This window comes from Anomalospiza imberbis, chromosome 6 (assembly GCF_031753505.1).
Source record: "Anomalospiza imberbis isolate Cuckoo-Finch-1a 21T00152 chromosome 6, ASM3175350v1, whole genome shotgun sequence".
NCBI classification, from domain to species: domain Eukaryota; kingdom Metazoa; phylum Chordata; class Aves; order Passeriformes; family Viduidae; genus Anomalospiza; species Anomalospiza imberbis.
Genome location: NC_089686.1, coordinates 8,000,217 through 8,021,080, shown reverse-complemented (window position 1 = coordinate 8,021,080; position 20,864 = coordinate 8,000,217). Strand labels below are relative to the sequence as shown.

General features: G+C 37.1%; 1 protein-coding gene across 1 annotated transcript in view; it reads right to left on the bottom strand.

Annotated features, from left to right (window-relative positions):
• The window catches only part of NUDT14 (nudix hydrolase 14), a 59,345-nt gene that overhangs the window by 22,806 nt on the left and 15,675 nt on the right, over nucleotides 1-20,864 (bottom strand). The window contains exon 2 of the mRNA XM_068192219.1: nucleotides 8,763-8,806. Coding sequence (XP_068048320.1) covers nucleotides 8,763-8,806 — 44 coding nt within the window. The remainder of the gene's footprint in view (nucleotides 1-8,762; nucleotides 8,807-20,864) is intronic.

The window sequence follows — 20,864 nt, the reverse complement described above, 5'->3', positions numbered from 1 at the left end:
TCTTTTTAAAATACCGTGTTTGAGAAACACCCCAGATCACAAATAAAGTATGTCCATAAAATGCTAAAGGGTTGGAACGGACCTTAAAGATCCTCTACCCCCAACCCCCTCTGCCATGAGCAGGGACACCTCCCAGGCAACCAGGTTGTTCAAGGTGTTATCCAGCCTGGCTTGAAACACTTCCTGGGCTGGGGCATCCACAACCTCCCTGGGCAACCTGTTCCAGTGCCTCACCACCCTCACAGTAAACCATTTCTTCCTAATATCTAACCTAAACTTTCCCTCTTTGAATCTGTACCTATTGCTCCTTGTCCTGTCACTACAGTTCCTGACAGAATCTCTCTCTGGCTTCTCTGTGGGCTCCCTTCAGATCCTGCAAGGTGCTGTGAGGTCTCCACACAACCACATTCCCATTTGGGAACGTGTCCTCTCCTTGTTTGAATCTAAAATGACTGTGCTTTCAACTTGAAAGTGATAACCAAAAACCACCTAAACTTGTTTAAGAGCCAACACTCAAAAGCAATTCCTTGGGTGGAGTCAACCTTCAGGAGGGCCTACTTCATCTTATTTCAAAATTATTTTTGATGTCTGTAAGAAAAAATTGTATGTAGCCCCTGTGCCACTTCTGTAGTCAAATTAACCATCCATTTCACAGCTGGACATGTTCTGAAAACTTCTAATGTGGTGTCTAAAGCACTGTCTTCTTCCTTTTATCAGCACAGCAGCCAGTACCTTAAGCCAGAGAAAACAGCCCCTTCGTTTTCAGAACAGAGATGTAATAAAGCTGTACCCTTTGATTATTCTCCAGTGCAATTCCTTCAGTTTCCCAGAGCTTTAACTATAATGCAGATAGTCCTGAGATTAAATGTGTGCACTTGCACAATCTTTACTGGTTCATTTAAGTCTTCCTTCAAAGCATTTTGCATCTTTCAAAGGCCAACACCAACCCAATTGGCTGCTTAAAATGCAGCCTATTACAAAAGCAAAGCTATAAGCTCCTGACAAAAACATTCACTCTTTCATACTAATCACAGATAAAGTGGATTTGGCAATAGATAATTAGAGACATCTAAAAGACTTCTGTATTCTGATGAAATTTGAATGCTTTCTCCAACACAACGTAAATATTTAATACTAAATAAACCCAGAATAAAGAGGTGAGCCATGTATGCTTAAGAAAATAAATGTTACTTTGGAAAAAATCAAAAGGAAGATTGGTTTCAGTAAACTGAACTGCAGCAGGAAGTTGTTCATGATAGCGTAAAGCAGAAAGCATATATTTGGTTAATCATCAGACCAGCATAAAAATGAACTAAGAAGTGGTAACAAACCCATATACATGCACTTTTAAAACACAATTTGTATCTACTTGTAAAGTAGCAATTTGTATTGCCAACCAGAGAATATCATCAGGACAACTTCTTTGGAATAAACAATTATCTCAGCAACTTATTTTCATACAACAAAGAAAAATTAGAAAGAAAATTCAACTGCAAAATAAATGAGACATCAAAGCATGCTGCTCTCAATAACATTCCTTACGTGTCATATCTTGGCCAGTGTCCCAGGATACCCTTAGAAATGACACATTGCATCTCAATGGGATTCTTTCAAAATATTTTAATAAATAAATTCAGGTTTTATGCTAACTCATTTGATTAAATACAGCTTTATGGGAATTTTGTGCAACAGATGTCAGAGCCTGATGGGCTTTTGTTCCAATTCCTAATTATTTGTGAAACTGCCATTTATAAATGCTATCACATAATAAGACCACCTAAAAAAAGCCTAAGTATGCCTCTATTCCATTCTGAAATGGCAAAAGTCAAAGATTAAAAACACCGTCAGGTTTCAAGGATAGCTCACAAAACAAAAAAGTTCAAGTGTTCTGCACTAAGGTAAGGGAAACCAGCAACTTTGTTTATACCTACCAAAATCCAAGTATGCTGTGCATAACACCACCTTTTGCCACGGATAACTGCATAGTCTCAGTACCATCAGTGAGAAACTGGTAGTTGTTCTCATTTTCCTCAATTTTCTAGAATAAGGCTTAAATAATTCCATCTTTTCCAAGAGGTATTTTCAGCTAAAATTCTAAAATACAGGCACTCCAACTACAGAACATTTCCTAGCTTTCCTAAGTTTATTTTTACCCATCCCAAATGCAGACCATGATCATGCTACTGTCTCTAGGCCATGCACAAACTCTTGGCACCCTTCACACAGAACAGGTTGATTTCAAAATCACCTGAAAGGAGAAGTCACCTTTCTAATTTCACCTGAAATCACCTTTCTAATTTCAGTGATTGTAAGAGAATGAACGCATTCATTTATTTTGCATATCATTGGAAACACTAGAATATTAAATCCCTAAACTTGTGAAAAACCCAAGATGCTTCTAACCTGGATACCAGAAACCTGTATTCAGAAATTAATGACTAACCAGCCAAAATTCTTGTGTACCTGCTTAGTTATAAGAATTTTCATGGATTCTATTCTTAAAATTAGGCAAATATTTAACTTCCCAATGAAGCAATGCCCTCTATAAAGATTTTATTGCCATTTTACCCTGTTTCAGTGATAGAGCAGAGATGAGAGTATATGCTATAGGGTGCTTTCATATCACATGCTTAAGAAGATGAAATGAGAATCTGAAAATTTATGACTTCATGTTCCTCTCTGATAACTTTACAGCACCTCATCTCATGTTTCTCTCATTCCTATGCTTTTATTTAAATTGGATCCTAAGGTAACAACATACTAACTAATTTTAAAAGACAGTAAATACGCCTGCAGAATTCCTGGCATAAAAGCAGAGGATCTGTCAAGCCTTCACTGTAGAAAACCCCAAAAATGAACAACAAAAAACACAGCATTAAGTGCATTTTATTTGCAAATATTGTATGTAAACAAATCGTGTAATTACTTGGGTTGAAGGAAACTAATAGACTACTACATTTTTTCCTTCTAGTACCAGGAAAATTATCATTATCCTGATAACATCCTTGATAGACAGATATCAAGCCTAGACCTGAGCATTTTCAATGACAGTGATTACAAAACACGCCTTCCTGGATTATCTTATTGCTTATTGGTAAAACCAGCTTCTTAGTGTTTAATTTTAAAAATACTTTCCCCACCATACATCATTTCTCATTCTGTCATTGATTACTGATGAAATTAAAATTTTCTGGCCTGTTCTGTAACGTTCCTTTACATTTTATGATAAGTGGTAATTTCTCTCCTCAGTTGAGATATCCTTTGCATGAACATGCCCAGCTCTCATTCCCTTCTCTCAGCTATTATTTCCCTAAACTTTTCATGATTTTTGTTTGTTGAACTACCTCCAGTTGATTTTAAACAGTGCATTATCTTCCACACTATCTTTGAAGATAACCAAGAAAATTCCACATCATTGACACCCCGGAGGAGACATTACAAAGACAGACAAGGTTTACAGAACAACAGCACATCATTGAAAGTAAAAGGCATATGCCACCCAAGAAAAAACTTTTTTCTTTTTTTTTTACCTGTAATGATGTTTAAAAGCTGTATTTTAAAGCTACTGTGACAATTCTTGCACAAAAGAAGTATCTGAGTTAAATTTCATGGTGTCTTATAATACACTAGGACATAAACCAGAAAAATACATACAGGATTAAGTTTCCATAAAGCCCAAATGATCTGGCATATGAAATAGGAGAAGGGATTTAACCCACTCCTATAATGTGGTCAGGGCACATGACTTCCACCCTGTCTCCATGGCTGCCTGTGCAGCCACTGAGCCAGAATAGCACCCGTGGCTCCTGCAGGCCATGGCCAGCTCTGGTGACCCAACCCTGGCCGGCTCCCGTGGCCAGGGCCGGGATGCAGCCGCAGCTGCTGGGCTGCATTCCTCAGTGCCCCAGGCAGGACCTCCTGATCTCTGCCCTGGGCCAGGTAGCTGCACAGCACACAGCCTCCACACCTGCATCTCCTCCTTCTGAGTTATGCTCATTGCTACCCTGCCTCCAGAACCTCCTCCTGTTTGCCTGCAGGACTGGTACCTGCAGGAAGGAGAAAGCTGAGATGGAGGTTGCTTTGGTTTCCTTCACCCTGTAAACTCACTCCTGAAGGAAAACTCCACTTTTCAGTTGTCTATGTGATAGATAAAGTGTAAAGTCATCTCTTCTGAGGAAGCAAATTAGATTAGGAGTTAATTTGTTTGAAATGTGAAACAAATTACTCTCTTTACTTGAAAAAACAAAAAGGCAAATCTTATAAAGTAGGAATATAAGCTTTCAGCTTTTTTCATTACGAATTTTTAAAGTCAGGAGCTATTGCTGAGTCACTGCAACATGTTTTTGAAGGTAAAAGTGCAGCACGAATGGGGTACAATGCACGTGCAGAGTTGCAAGTTTTTTACTCCAAATCCTTTTTATTCATCACATGATATTTTCACAGTTGAGAGGAACTCACATAACTATCTTGCACACAATTCAGTCTCCTCAAATTTGTTCTCTTTTAAATGCAGTGAACTTCCCAGTGAATTTTTCATACTTTCAGATAGAGGGGTAGACATACTTTTGTTTTGTCAACTAGGAAAAGGTACAGTTGTGTCCCTGCTCTCAAGCGTTATTACTCAAAGCACAGAAGGGAGCACATGACTGTACACTGACCTTCATCTGTTCCCAAATTATGCCTTTTAAAAGCCTTGAATCTGTTTAAGGGGAGCTGCTGAAACCTGAAACGAACGTGGTCTATAGCTTTATAAAGTAGATGAATGTAGAACTTAAGTATTACATTTCAGGCTCTTACTGTACTATATATAGCAAAATTAGGATGAGGGAGAATATAACTGTAACCTGAGTCTGGTTTTAGAGAATATTTTTTTGTTACAGGTATCAATGGTTACTCTGTAAAATTTAGTATGTTTCTATTTCTAACAGAAAATCACCACAAATTTGCAGAAGGAAAATGTTCTCCTGATAAAGACTTTTATTTTTAAAAGCCGAGCCCTTAAAAAAAATAACAGCTCTTCAGCCCACAAATCACACCCCCACAAATTGCTAACCAGTTCTGACAGACCCAAGTCTGAAAAGAATCTTGAAATACACCTTGTATCTAAATTTTCATTGCTTGCACTCTGCCTGATTTTCATCAGGATATGTTTAATAATGACCAAACACATCATCTTGAGTATTAAAGGGAAAATTACACTTAATTAGAAAAGTAAGCAGTGCATAACTGAAAAAAGCATCTTTGCTGTGTGCCTGACACAACAGGCCAAAATTATGTAACCCTTAGGAGCAACACCTCAATAAACTTGTTCAATAATTACAGTGGAGAAGAGGTAATCAAGGATTTTTACTTCATTCATTTTTAGTAAACTTCATTGTTGTTTCTAATGACATAGTACAACCTTCCAATGAGCTCTGATAATGTTCATCTCCATGTTTCAAAGAAAGATTAACTTAAATCTAACTCCACAGGACAAGAACAATAGTAACCTCATTATTTTCCAATAGAAAAATGGCGTAGAAATTGACAGATTCCTCGACAAGTTTGCAAATTTTTGACAGTTTTCAGAAGGGAACTGTAACACTCATGAAGCATTTCATATGCTTGTAAAATCACTGAAACCTTCAGGATGTAAGTGACTTTTGGAAATCATCTGATCCAATCTCCTGTTAAAAGTCACTATAACTTCCAAGTTAGGCCCGATTTCTCAGAGCCTTGTCCAGTCAAGGTTTGGATTTCTCTAAGGATGGAGATTCCTCAGTCTCTCTGGGCAAAGCATTCCAGGACCAAACTATTGTCCATAGGTATGTCCTTGTGTCGTGGATCTTCCTTCTGTTAGAATGTAAACCTAAATATGGTAGGAGATGCTGCTTCTTTTGTCTATGCTGACACACAGTTGACTTTTGAAGGCACAGGTTCCGAAGGTTTGGCTTAACACAGTTTCTTGTGTGACCAGGAATAAATTGCACATAACTATTTTTGTCTTCAAGTGGCAGGGAGGGATTGGGAATAAACAATTACTTGTTCAACATGAATTACAGCAGTGACTTCAGGATTGATGTCTAGTTCTGAATGATCTTGATCTTAAGAAAGCTCATGAACCACATACTGTAGACTCATGCCCAGATGTGCAATAACTAAAGGAAAGAAAAGAAAAAAAAGGAAAAAACAGAAAAGTAGTACCAATTCTGCTATTTTACCTTGTGCTAGAGTTACACCACCAGACTACATATAGTTAAATGATCTTACCCCACTGCAACATATAGTGAGATTTTAAAAGATGACTCACATCTAAGGCAAATGAAGTGACTACTGCAGTCCTTGTGCTTTTGTCGTTGTATAATTTAATCAGCTGTTCATCTGAACAGTTGGAAAGGATACATTTCTACAACAATAACTTCATCTCTCTTGGTAAACATTTTCCTGTATCTTTTGATACAAATCTATTAAACATTGGCTTATATTGACCTAATTTGAAGAGAGACAGAACACTGGGCTCCCAAAGGAACCCAGCACACAAGCTCTCAGTTTACTACCATGCAGCAAGGAAGTCAATCTTAAGCATGTTTACTTGTGCTGCTGAAAGAGGATGACAAATAAAGACATGAGTTAGGCACAATGTCTGGTTTTATATGATTACACAGTTGTTTTTTTAATTAATCATCACTAAATTCATAATACATATCAATTCTATGTAAATAATATATACATGTGTTCTTTAAAGAACATGCTCAGTTCAGGTAAACAGCCCTATTACAGACACTTGGAGCACTTAACAGTCTTACAGCACTTCCACAAGTAGTAAGCCATGAATACTTATGAAAAAGTATTATGGAAAAGGGATCTTAATTCTGGAAAACTTCTACAATCTTCTTCAAGCAGACATACACACCAGGAAATCCTGACTAACAGAACTGTGTCCCAGAAACCTCTCCTCTTCTTCAATATTTATCTTTCATTGGCAGTAATGAACCTGAAAGAGCTCTCTCAGCATGAAGTTCTTTGTAGTCTTCAGGAACTAGTTAACCTGACTTTTCCACATAATAAGTATCACAGCTATTAAAATACATCAAAATGTAGGGCTTTAAAGTATTATAAGGGATTTTTGAATCTGACTAATATATTGGGTAATAACTGCCTTCCTATTCACAAAAAAAATGATGTAAACCCATGGATTTCCTACGCAGGAAGTTCACATTACTACCTTTGGTGTCAGAAGCTGCAATGAATTTCCTTGTGAAAGAGTGTTAGACATTCTGCAGTTCAACAGTAGTCACTAATAAGTTGGGGTGGCAGCTGTTGTGCATCTGAAGCTAACAAATGTTATGTGACCAGAGATGACTGGCATGACATGTGGCTGTAGCCTTTTTATAAAGTTATGTTCTCAACTATTTTAAAAATGTCCACAAAAGTCCTTCAGAAATACTGTTCCCAAGAAGTTCATGGAAAACTGATCCTTTAATACTTACCCCACTCAGTTAGTTGCATATATTCACACATTATCACACAGTGATAAACTAAAGTTTAAACAAAAATAGTCATATAAATTCATCTGGAAGTCATGTTCTTAGCACTGTGACTTGAGGCTGGATTCACTTGCTTGAATAGGAATATATTAAATTTCCAGCAATCAATTATCATTTCAGCCTTTGTATCTGCCATCATAAATTCAGGCACATGCCCATATGGACAGACAAAGTGCAAAGACAGAACTGTCTTCCAGGCAAATTCCAAAAGCAAGTGTGAACTTCAGTATTGAAATATCACTCCCTTTTCTGTCCTCATTCTCAAGCAGTACAGGCATTTTTAATCCAGCTAATGCTTTCCCAGTCCTCCTGAAAATTTTACCTTCAGAATCTTTATATATATAAAAAATGTTGCTAGAATTTTATATCCCTCCCAGGCACCCACATGCATGTAAAGACTCATACCACAAAAAGACTCATGAAAGGACTTAAAGGGTTCCAACAGAGAAGAATTTCCCAAAATGCAACTGATTTTAGTTATTTAATGCATACAAAAAACTATCTCTTGATGCGGTTCTGGTTATGTCACAATTTATTTTAGTGTTTTGCTGCATTTTTTTACATTTAATAGATTTAGAAAAATCTTGTTCTTGGAAGAAATTGTTACCCTTGCTTTTTATTATTACCTTCTAGAGCCTGAATTTTCAGCAAACAGATTAAATATTAATACTTTTTGAAAGACATATAAATATTTTAGTTTTTAATAACACTGAAACTTGGTCTGTTTTATATACACCTTATTTGTTATAATCCTGTATGAACTGATCTTTGAAGTCGGGAGTTAATTGCTTTTCTTCCCTGATCAGAGAAACATATAAGAAACTCTTTCCTTCAGGTAATAAATTCCCACTCAAAAAAGAGGATTTCATACAATCCAAACTTTCAGTTTCATCTTTTATGGAATCATTAAAATGTACAATAATGTGTTAACAATGTAATGTGTAAATAATGTATACAATAATGTGTAAATGTATAATTATGTGTTAAAACTCTAATATTGGAATAGTCAAGCACAGACAAAACTCACTGAAAACATAATAAACTACAAGGAGATTTTTAAATTTCTGATAATTCTATCTTAAACAGTAGAGAACTACCTGCAGGTATTACACAAGAAGTGAGAATTGAAGAGGAAATTGGAGGAAAGAAAACATCAACAACACTTGACCAATGAAAGAGAATACAGTATGAAATACAACATGAAGACAATGGGAAATAATGTGATGCCATTGTTACCTGTCATGTGTCCTCATAAAATCCCAGAACTTCTTCGTGCCATTCTGGGGGGGAAAAAATGAAAAATCAATCAAATTAATTCCAACTGAAAAATTACTATAATGAAATTTAACAAAACTTGAGAGGCATTTCTTTGAAAACTTAGTATAGTTAGTTTTATTTATGAGGCCAATATTCTGGATTTTGACAGTTACTATTACAGACACTGAGAACTGTCTTAGGAGAGCTCAAAATCTTTGAACCACAATAGTATGATGACAGCTAGCAGCCATTTATTGCAGCCTTCAGGCCCAGTTTTGGCCACAGCATCAATTTCAGCTGCCCAGTCGAACCATTCACAGTGCCAGGAAGCCATAAACAGCTCTGTTTTAACCAGTAAAATAACCCACAGGTATGTCCTTTCATGTCCAAAAATGCTCTTACCTTGACACCAGCTCAGTACTTACCTCCTAACTAAACCCATGTGGGATCCAGGAACAAGACACCTTCCCTCTAACCCCTTCCAAGGACCAAAATAGGAGTTTTATCCACACCTAACATGAAGGAGTCACACTCCACTCTACACAGCAGCTGTTCCTCTGCACTGCTGCTGGTGCCGAGGGCACTGCCTCACAGCAGGCTTGAAATCACAGCACTCACTCAAGAACTGGGAGACATAAAATGGCTGATTTTCTCAGGATGGGCCAATTCCTGTCCTCTGCCAACTTAAGAAGAACAATATCCACTACAGCACAGCTGACAGTGATCTCTGAAAACAAGTGTTCTTTCATAATTATAATGAACACATATACTTTGCTTACATTTATATTATACCTTGTAGAGTTACCTATAGCAATTCATACACATCAGTTAATGGAGATGCATATAATTCTTTACTCTGTTTACTAGAAGTGTGATGGTGTTTTTCAGCTCAAATACAACTCAAGAGATTTCACTCCCAGGTTGGTTTTAAGTCTGTGTTAGGAATCAGTATGAAACCAGAGGAAATTCTTGTGGTTGATACCTTTTTCTTATAAGCAACACAAAAACGAGACCTGCTGAAGACCTACATACCTAAAATATGCTTAATGTGAAAAGCAGCACTTGACTTCCATTATAAAGTATGGTTAAATGGATGATCAAACCCTGAGCAACTGGTTAATGATTTAAAGCAGGTAAATGTGAGCAATGAGAGAAGAATCAAGTTCAGTTGGTGGGTAAAGGTGCCAACCAATATAGACAGGCCCTTCAGCTCTATTACAGATGTCATGGCTACCAAGTACACAACAGCTGGTGGGGATTAGATAACAAGCACTCTGGTTCAGAGATTAAGCCCTGGAGCTTTATGAGTTTACCAAGCTTTTTGGAAGAGGCACTGTTTGCTTGCTAGCTGAGTTTTTCTTCATTCCCACAACTCTAATTATAAACAGTTGTTCATCTCAAGAGAAACTCTAATCCATGCTTCCATTGGTGTGTGCACATACCTTCTGTTAGCAGCGACAGGAATCCAATGTGTGTGTTACAGGAGAAGCCCTGTCATAGTTTAAATGCAATATGATGTTGAAAGGGAAATAAAGACCGCAAATTCTTAATGTGAACTGAAATATTAAAGCTATTGCTTCAAAACCTGAGTGTATATCCAATTCATTCCACCTGCTGAGAGATAGAGGAACAACTTTGATAGGACTATGATACAATACACAGCTGCAACATGGGCTGTGTTGTATGGTAAGATAATTAAACTATTAAATGTGCAAGGTCAGCTCAATCTTTCTGTAGGTTTATTTCTATCTGTAAGCAAGGTTGGATTTGTTGGATTTGTTAGCAGATTGCTGAGCAATTCTCCATTTAAGACAAAAAAACTGGAAAACTTTATACCAAGGGTAATTTCTCCTGCATGTAATTTCATATTGTTTCTCTAGCCTCAACCTTCCCCTGCTCCAAATCATAAGTTGGTGCTACTATCATCCGTTCTCCCTTTGTAGTGTCCAGTTTGGAGAAGTGTGTGTGTCCAGCTGCTGGAGATGCCAAAAAAAAGCCTGAATCAAGTCTCTCCTAGCAGTAATTTAGGCTAGTAGTCCTGTGATACTGCATTCTAACAAACAGTCCCACCAACAATCTTCCTAGCTCTTTCCTTTTGTCATCACTTTGCAAATCATAGAACCTGATCACTTTGGAGCACTTATGAGAGGGTTTCAAATAGCTGAGGAAAATTACACCCTAGAGAATCATCCTCATACAGATGGGATGCATCAGAACTGACTGGCCTCTTCTCAAGGATGAGCTCTATTACCATTAACAGCGCCTACCTCACAGACGTGCACATAATTTTTAACAGAAAGTAAAAGAAGGAACTTAGTACCTAAAAAGAAATTAATCAGAAAATAAAATCTGTATTTTCTATTTTCTAAGCCCAGGTAAAGCATTTTCTCTAGAACATGATTTGATTAGTTTAAGACCCAAATTCAAAACCAGCCACAGGCTAAATTATTTTGAGTCAAAACATTGGTTAGTATCACATACTCTGACTGGACAATGCTTACTAAGATAAATTCTGCCTATATTTGAATTAAAAATGTTTTTCATATGATCAAGTTGCACCTGTCCAAATAAATAAATCAATCAATAAATGAAACATTCCAACATCTCTTTGTTTACAGTGGCAGAAACTCAAATGAGCCCCATTCATGCCCTATTGTCGAAGTCAAATGCAATTTGAACCCAACCGAATGGAGCTGAGTTTCTATTGTACCCAATGCATGGTTCTTTCCTAACAGACTGGTAGGAAGGTTGCTAATTATTAATAGCATGTAAACAGTTACCAATGGTTCTTATGCTGTTTTACATACTTTACAGAACATTAATTCCAGCCAGCTTCTAATCAACTATACCAAGCTGCATGTAGTATCTCTATCTTATCTTTGAGACAGAAGTATTACTTGCTGAACTGATCAAGATTCACGCTTTTAGAAGCCAAGTGGCTCTGATTACTTGTTAAAGTGTTCCACTCTACATATCCTGGTCTTTGACAAAGCTCTGCTATCACCACAGTTACAGACAGCTGCAATATTAAAGGTATCAGTGGTCAACATCATTCCTGAAGAAGAGAAGTATCTTTGTGAAACACAAAGGCTCTCTCAAACCCTTAACATCTTTCATTTTAATAAGCATATGTAATTGCATTATTACAAGTAGTCCATTCTCCAATGTCTAGGATAAGGAACAATCACAGCATCTCTCAATGCAGTGAGAACTGAGTATAACTGATTGCTGGGAGATCTAAACATTGATGACAGAAAGGAGAAAAAATTATTTTATGACATTTAAGAAAGATTTAAAAAATTATTCTTCAAACAGGGAATGTATCCTGTGATGTTTATAAAGATAAATATGTCAGAAGTATTTTACACTAGTTTTAGTCTGTTCAGAATAGCAGTTCAGATACTGCAACAACCTTGTGTAACACATAATCGATTTGGTAAATCTTTAATCACAAAGTAATCACACTTTAGTTCTGTGCTCAGTGATCAGGTTCTGTGATGTTGCAACACTCAACTAGAGCATATAGTATGTGTAAATTAATAAAGCTGTATTCCAGGAGAGGCAGCAAGTGAGACAACCTCGTTTCACATTACACAGAAGACGGATCACTTACATAAGTACTAATTGCATAAGAAAGCCATACCAGGTCAGACGAGATGTCCATCTTGCCTGGCAACCAGTCTCTAAAATTTAAGAACCGAGAAAGCACACAGCAATGCTTCCCCAGAACACTCTTCCAAGTCTGGAAAAAGGCACCAAAGGGTGGCAAAAGACAGTGCCTCAAAAAGGCACCCAAATTAAACACAGTCCTCTCTCAACTCTAAAAAGCAAGCACAAATAGCCATTTCAGTACTACCTGAATGTGCAAAGTGGGTCACAAGACCATATTGTCTGTAAGACTGACTTGGTAATGGCATTGATAACTTAATCAGAATTAACAGCAGCTCGCTCCCAGCTTGACAGTCTGCACAAGGAGACTCAATGTCTTCTGGTTCAAGTGATTCCAGGACAACCAGGCACTGCCAAGTGCTCTCTGCTAGACAAGTGTTGACAGTGGCTGCAGTATTAGCAGATGTGACTCCTACCTGTGCAGAGCTGTTTATATCACCCATACTTGATCTTCACATTCTCTGTCCTGCTACCATCCTTGAAACAATTTTCTTTAGACTCTTCCTGCACCAGCTCAGTGCCATAATTATAGGCAGGAGTCTTTCACACAGTCTGTAATGGATCAGTTGGACTTGTCTGCAGCCTATCAAAGTACCGTTCTTTTTACCACATGCCCTCTAGCAAAAATGCCTTAAGAATCACTGTGCCAGGGATATTGCCTTCCTTTGCTTTTGTCCACCACCTGAGGCAATAAAATATCTGAACAGCAAGGTCAAGTCACTGCCAGAATGCCTAAAGGATAACTCTTGCTTGCTAGAGGAACTCGCCTAAGACTTAGCCCAGGCAGGCCAATAAAGAAGAAAAAAAGGACTTCCTGTGCTAATGATGTAGAAAGAAACATTCACTGGTACTCACTGTAGGGTGATACTGGGTATGCTCCACATGTGACAGACCCTGGACATGCTCTGACTCAAGTCACTGGAAGTTTCTACTCTTCACTTGGGGCAGCTTCAATGCCTTCCTCCTTCTTTTCCCTGAGGGCAGGGCCCATGCACAATCTGCCACATGAGAAGAACCAGCTCTTGAACCAGCTCTTACATGAGGTAATGTGTCTGCACAGGTACCAATACTCATCACTCTTAGACTTGATACCATCCTGGGCTTTCAAAATACCCCCAACCCAAACAAACCGATCCCCTCAGTCTTGCTGTGGTGTACAGCCCTCCAGAGACTCATAACTTCTCCGCAGATGCAGCTTTTTCAAATGGAAGGAATAAGTACTTCAACACAATTTTAGAGAGAGGTGTAGGCCTTTCCTCAAGGATCATTCCAAGAATCTTCCCAAAGAATGAGATCCTTTTCATAAGTAATTTGAGTTAGAGCTGTGGTACTCCAGTTATAAGATGCTACTGAGTTTCAGGGCGAGGAAGAGAAAGGACAGGGATGCTGTAGTCCATGGCACGCAGCTTATGGTAACCTTGATACAGTGCCACACTAAGGGCTGAAACAGCACAAGTCTGTAAAACCATGAATCACACAGAGAGGGTGGATGTGAAAAAGTATTCACTATTTCTCATAATATAGAAGCACTATGTCATAGCTGGCTAGCTGGGAAAAAGGCTAGGTTTTTCTGGGCACTGATCTTCTCTGATCGGCCTCATCTCAATGAACCAGTGCTCAAGTCCTGCAGCTGCACAGAGAGGTTTGCCTTGCTTATGTATAAAAGAATTAACTGCCAGCTTCTGAAACAGAAACAGACAAACTGCATTACATGTATGTTTCAAACATGTGCAATTAAAGGCTTATTCTTCTTAGATTTTGCTACAAGTTTTATTCTGAAGAGTAAGCCAAAAACATGTTGGTGTTACAAGTGAAAGAACACTCACAAAACTGCTCTAATGCTTCCTTTAACTTTGTGTAATAGCTTTTTTCACAACATCACACAAGGGTGTATAAAATAAATCCTCCACACACAGGTTTACAGTTACAGATTTCCTGTAGTTACTCTGTTGGGAGTTTTATTCAACAAAACAAAATTTACATTGGATTGTCACTTATTTAATGACTCCTTGAAATGAGCTTTGGATAGACAACACACAAGTGAAGGAGAAATTATCTTTACCCAAAACCTACTTAAAGCTTCTCCTATATTATTTGCCTTATACAAATATCTAAAAATTTAAAAAGTGACCAAATTAAAGGCACTGCCTTATGTCATCCCCCACATTTATCCACAGACTTCTGCTTGGGCAGAGAAAGCCTAAGTGGCCAAGAACTGTAAAGTTACACCAAAACCACCTCAGTAAAAAGGGTCTGTACCTTGTATTACATATTTTTGAAGAGAAAGGTAACAGGCCACGCAGGCTGATCACTTAAAATGCAGAAGACATGTGTCCAAAATATGTCCAAAATAAGCAAATTAACATCACATATACCACTAAAAGAGAAAGAAAAGCAATCTGTCCATGACAATGATTAACTTCTTTCTGTTTACATTACAGGAGAGACAACATGAGGTTTGGCGACCCATTGTGAAAGGTACTAAACACATATAGTGGGAACAGTTCCTGTTCAATGATCTTACAATTCAGTTAGAGCCCAGACAAAAGTTGATGTAAACAAACAGAGGCAGTTAAGAAAAGTGACAAATACATTATGGTTTAGATAAGCTATATGCAGTAGTTATGAGGGTTAAAATGACAAACAGCAGTCATGATCCTCCAGTCTCTACCATTTGGATTGGGTTTAAAGCAGTCACCCAAGAAGTAAATGTTCCCTATTTGTGAAAAAAAAAATCCAACTGGAGAAGTTGAAGCAATTATAACATAAAAATAATTCTGTCCTCATTGCTCCATTTACTCTGTTTCCACACTCCTAAGTCTCAAAAGCAGTTAATGTCCTCAATGCAAAGGAATAATGACCATTCTTCATGTAATAAAATAATTGTATTAGAGGTGCAGAAAAACAGATAAGAGAATTAATTGGCAAATAACGGTCTTAAACCAGAGTCAGCAAAGTCAAGCAAGAGTGAGGTCCCTGTTTAATGATTTACATGGACCAAAGCAGTAAAACTCCCTAGAGGAATAATCAATTTTTTGCTTTTTTTCTGCTCTCAAAAAAAATTTAAAAGGTTTGAGGGTTATGCTTTTCTTTCAAAAAGTGTAAAACTTGTTTTTCTATTACACTCATTTTCACATTCAACCAATCTTCTACAAATGTATTCACACAGTTTCATATCAAGGTGCAAAGCAATGCCTCTAACTGGAAATTCACCATGCATTCTCCTGTGGAGGTGTCTACTTGTTGCCCAGACTTTCATAGCAAGAGAACACTGAACTTACCATTTTATTAGATGGGTTTTTGTCAAGTTAATCCACATAAGCGGTCAAGGAACTGACTCATGAAGACAAAAATCTGCACCAACACAGCCAGCTCCTGCTACCTCCCGCCACCTTTATTTCCTTACATGGTCTCAGCTTAATGCTTTTCAGCCATATTCACCTTTTTATGACCAGTTAAAGTTGCCAAGAGATAAATTTGCAATAAAAGCAACTCAGTAATTCAGAACTTTTTGGTTTATAAAATATATGGTTCCACAACAGGAAAGATGTGTGTGAGCTGCTGCTTCTCAAGTCCCAGATCCTGGGCTAAACAGAGTGGACTTCTCCTATGGTAAAGCCATAAAAATTATGTCCTCATCCCTCTGCAAACGAACCTTTCCCCTCCTTTCTCCACTCTCTACTGAAGAAGTGCTGCTATCAGTTGAGGCTTCCTTATGTTTCTTTTTTCAGCCTAATGGAACCTGATGTCACATCTGTAGTGGTTTTCAGTGGCAACATATGAGCATTGATAACCTAATGTAAACAATTTCTTGTCAGCTAAATTATAAATGCTGGAAGTCTCTGTTCTATAGAATCAATACAAAATGTTTTCAATGCCCACAATGATGTGCCTGCAGAAACTGCACTTCCAGGACAATCTCAGGACTTTATTCTTTTCACTTCACTATCAGAGACAATTAGTCACCAAATTACCTTGAATTGTCTGAAGAACTTTCATAGTATTTTCAGCATATACAAAAATTAAGTGAATAAAAAGAAATCACCCTCAAAATACAAAGTTTGGAATTTATTTTAAGAAATAAAGCATTGGTAGTCATCACAATGCTGTGAAGCCTGTATGAAGAACAGAAATCAAACTGAGATAGACAGCCAAAGCAAGTTTGGACTCCTGAAGTTTTCCAAATGATGATAAAATACCTATTCAATACTTATTCAATACACTTCAGAAGCTTCATTGCTTCCTGTTGAATATTTTTATTGGATTAATGAGTCAGTGGGATGGATTTTGTTTACAGAAGCTAAAGAATTGCCATGCTATATCTAAAAATCTTCATCCATTAAAAAATGTGCAAATGAACAGTCAAAAATTCAAGGGCATTTAATATTCAACTTTTTCATCTAAAAGAAAAACCCTGTCTAGAATAGACTACTTTGCATCTCAAATCTGTTTGGAATAATGACTTATCATAATTTTTTTGTCTACTTGAAAGGTTTGATTTGTAGCAAGCAGGGAGAATGCTGTCTTCTTTTTATATAATTACAGACTTCATAGAAAGTTCTACATTATCTTTCAAAATGAAAGGAAGCACTTTCAGCTACCATAAAACCATGCAACACTGTTACAAAAATATTAAAATCAATAAAATAATTTCAATTTGCATTAGTTGAGTGACCTTTTTTTTCCCTTTGAATGCACACATCAGTATTAGGGAACTGTCTTATGTTGGGTTCTCTTATTACACAACTACTAATTCAAATGCAAACTTGAAGTCAGTCTGTCCTAGGTGCAGTCCCAAAACAGTGTAAGTCACACAAAAACCAGGCTGCCCCTTTTCTTACTCCACCTGCACATCTTTACTCTACCCTTACCCCACCACTTATATTTGTGTGGGCTGGTTCTGGGAACTCAATTAATTTTTTTTTTTTTCTCTAGAAAAAACAACTGATGAAAACATTATTTAGTAGAATGAAAGTGAAAAATTAATAATGAAAAATTATTAGTCAACATGAATGCAATGCCATCATACAGATTGCAAGTCTTCAGCAATGACTATTAAGCAGAACAGCCTTGGTCCTCTCACAACTACTCCAGGAGGACAGAGATGTGTCTGATAAGGAGTGTTCTATAGAGAGACACAAGCACACAAAAAAGCCCAAATTACCATTTCAGTCCACACCCACCAATCCACTCCATCAGACTGCACACGCTGGAGTAAATGAAGCCTCATCTTCAAAAGCAATTTGCAGAATTACTTGCTGATGTTGAAAAACTACTTCAAAAGAGTTTAAGTGTTATGGAATTTTACTGAGTTTTTTTAAACAAGCCACTATTTAAGCTCAAGAGGAAGGGGGGGAGTGTTTGCTTTTTAAACAAAGCTTGTAATATTTCATTACTAAACTATCCAGAGTGTTTATTTTAAAAGCATCATGATTACAAATAATGGCATTTTTCAGTTTTTAACTTCCCTATTCCAGCATTTCAGCTGGAAACGACTCAGTTTAATGCCTTTGTAGAGTATGCATCCAAAAATACACAAACTGATGACATTTTAACAGAACTAAAAGTGAACATTCTACCTGAAGCAAAATACTAGTGCTGTTAATTGGCTTTAATTGACAATATTAACAGTTTCAGAAGTAAGACTGAGCTAGTGAAGTCCATGCAGACAAAACATCCTTTACATTAAAGGACATCATGCCAGGTGTCCAGCAGTTCTGGGCAGGGCAGGACAAAGTTGCTGGGGTCTCACTCAGCTCATTTTAAGGCTTGAACAAGAGACTCGAGTGCTCAGCTCTGTAAGACAGTCAACTCTTTGATGCATGGGCTTCTTATCTAAAATTAGCTGGAAGACATAAAGGAACTTCTTGAAGAAACTTTAACATCTACCAGTGGAGACCACACCAGGGATACCTCAAGGGACACAAAACCTAAGGTCAGAGACTGTAATTTTTACAACCCATATCAATTTTCTCTTCAAAGAGAAGGTTATTCTGGTAGGAGTGTGTAATGAAACTGCAAACAGATGGTTATAGCAATAGAGTTTACTGTTCAAAGGTGCAATTTTTTTCACACTTTGGGAGGTAAAATAAACAATAGAGAATGCATTAATTTATTCAACTGTTAATGCAATACTGGGCCAAGCCACTTTGTTCATTTTATGTACATCAACTGCCAGAACAATTACAACTAAGATACCTGATGTGTAAGTAAACTTTCTCCTATAATTCTCTGGAAGTTTACTTTTCAGGTCACAGTTTGTTTTTTTGTGTGTACTTTTCAACAATGGAGTTGTTGCAGTTTACCTTGGCATCCAGCTATCATTAAGATCGCTTGCCTTTGAATGAAATTTATAAAACATGAGAATTAAGCATATATAAGTACATTAAATACAATCACATCTCCTTTTTCACCTTGTTTTTCTGTTTTTAATATACATAATTATCAGGAACAATTGCATGTACAGATCAAACGTTTTATTTCAAGGCAAATGCACAGCAGTGCACTGAAATCTATACTAGAAAGAATAAGGACATTGAGAAACACAATATGCACAAAGGTCAAATTTATGGCTTTTCTCACATCATTTTATTGCCAAGTCAGCATATAATTTAAGGTTATAAATTGAGGTACAGACGGGGGTTTCCTAATATTAAAGTAAATCCAGTTCTGTACAAAGGAATCAATTGCTAACAGGAAGAGTCTTCAGATTCCTCTCTCTTTGTATACAACTGATAAAATTTAAAGTGAATATTCAACTGCTCTTTTACATAAATTCCTGTTATATTACTGAATTTTGCTGCATGTATTTTGCCAATTTCACTAAACTACATTTTCCCTTTGAAGTTTGTAACACACTTGCTTATTTTGCAGGGATAAAAGGAACATACACCTTCCATATTTCCAAAATTACTTACACCATTTTTTCTAGAACACTATAGGAAAACATAAAAGTTTTAACTGTGACTGGATGTAGATAAGAAAAAATATTCCTAATAACAAAAGAAGTTTTAACAGAGATAATATAATTTGGAAATTGCATTCAGCTAATGTGACAGCAAAATACTTTACTGTAAATAAGTGCTGTACTTTCAAACAGATGTACTACACATCTCACACTTGTATCCATACTTGCTGAAAACCTCCCCACCAAAGGCCTTTTCTCTAATCTTTTACCAATATTTTTTCTGATATTGCTTAAAAAAAATCTCACACAATTTGCAAAAACTACAATAGAAGGCTGAGAAGCATAAGTCCAGGATGCACATCTGCTGGCTCCAGCTCAGAGAATAAAAGCCAGGGAAATACCTCAACTAAAGGCTGCTGAGAACTCCTGGGTGTTCTGTGCCTCAGTACTTTTTCTGGAGTTTTCCTTATTTGTATAAATTGTTGCATATTGTTGCAGTTGGAAACAAATAAACAAACAAACAAGCATGGTCTTTGTAGTTCAGTAATAAATTAATGTGGGGAACACAGACATGGGTTCACAGCCCTACTCCAGATTTATAATAATTCATTAATAACTCCTAAAGATGAGATTTATGAAAACACTTTTTAGCATTCAATAACCTTCACCTTTAAGACCCTCACTAGACAAATGAAGACTTGAATTTAGACTTTACTGCGGACCACTGCATTTTCAGCCAAATGCCAGAACCCCCCAGCTGCATCTAAACATCTTTTTGGAATAATGTAATTTCTGGGGTGGGACTTAAACTGCAATATTTGTCTAGGATTACAGAATTATTTCTGCTCTACCACCTGATGGAACGTTAGTGAAATTAAGTCAGACCACTTCCTGAAAATTCCTTTGTAAAATGGCACTTAAACTCATAAGTTACTAAAGACAATATTGTCTAAATTTTACTGAGACTCACATAACGATGAGGAAAATAAATTTTGTTTAATGGTGTTTTTTTGTTTTTTTTTTTGGTTTGTTTTTTTTTTTTTTTTAGAGAGACCAAAAAGAATTAAAAACATTTCCAGGAAACCTGTTTTCATCTTTTCTTGTCCACTGGCAGCTGCTCCTTTTGACAAGTTACCAAGATAAAGGGCCTGACTGAAATTTCAGACTAGTGATATTTAATGACAGGCAGGGGCAATAATTCTGCACTCATCATAACATACCTAGATCAATCATGTCTGTCTGTAGTAGCTGTTTCAAGACAGAGTGAAATTCAATATAAAGTACCCATTGCAAGTTCGAGACCCCACAGTTGATGAGAATTCTCGCTGAATACTCTTGAGCTCCTTCCTGTACTCATCCTGTGCACTCATCAGTCAAAATAACCTTTCAACCCCTTAGGAAGAGGATTCTCCAAATGCTACACACAGGGCAAACACTGCTTTGGTCCACATCACATTCCCACAGCTCATGATTCCTTGGTCAGTTACTGGTACAGCACAGCCTCA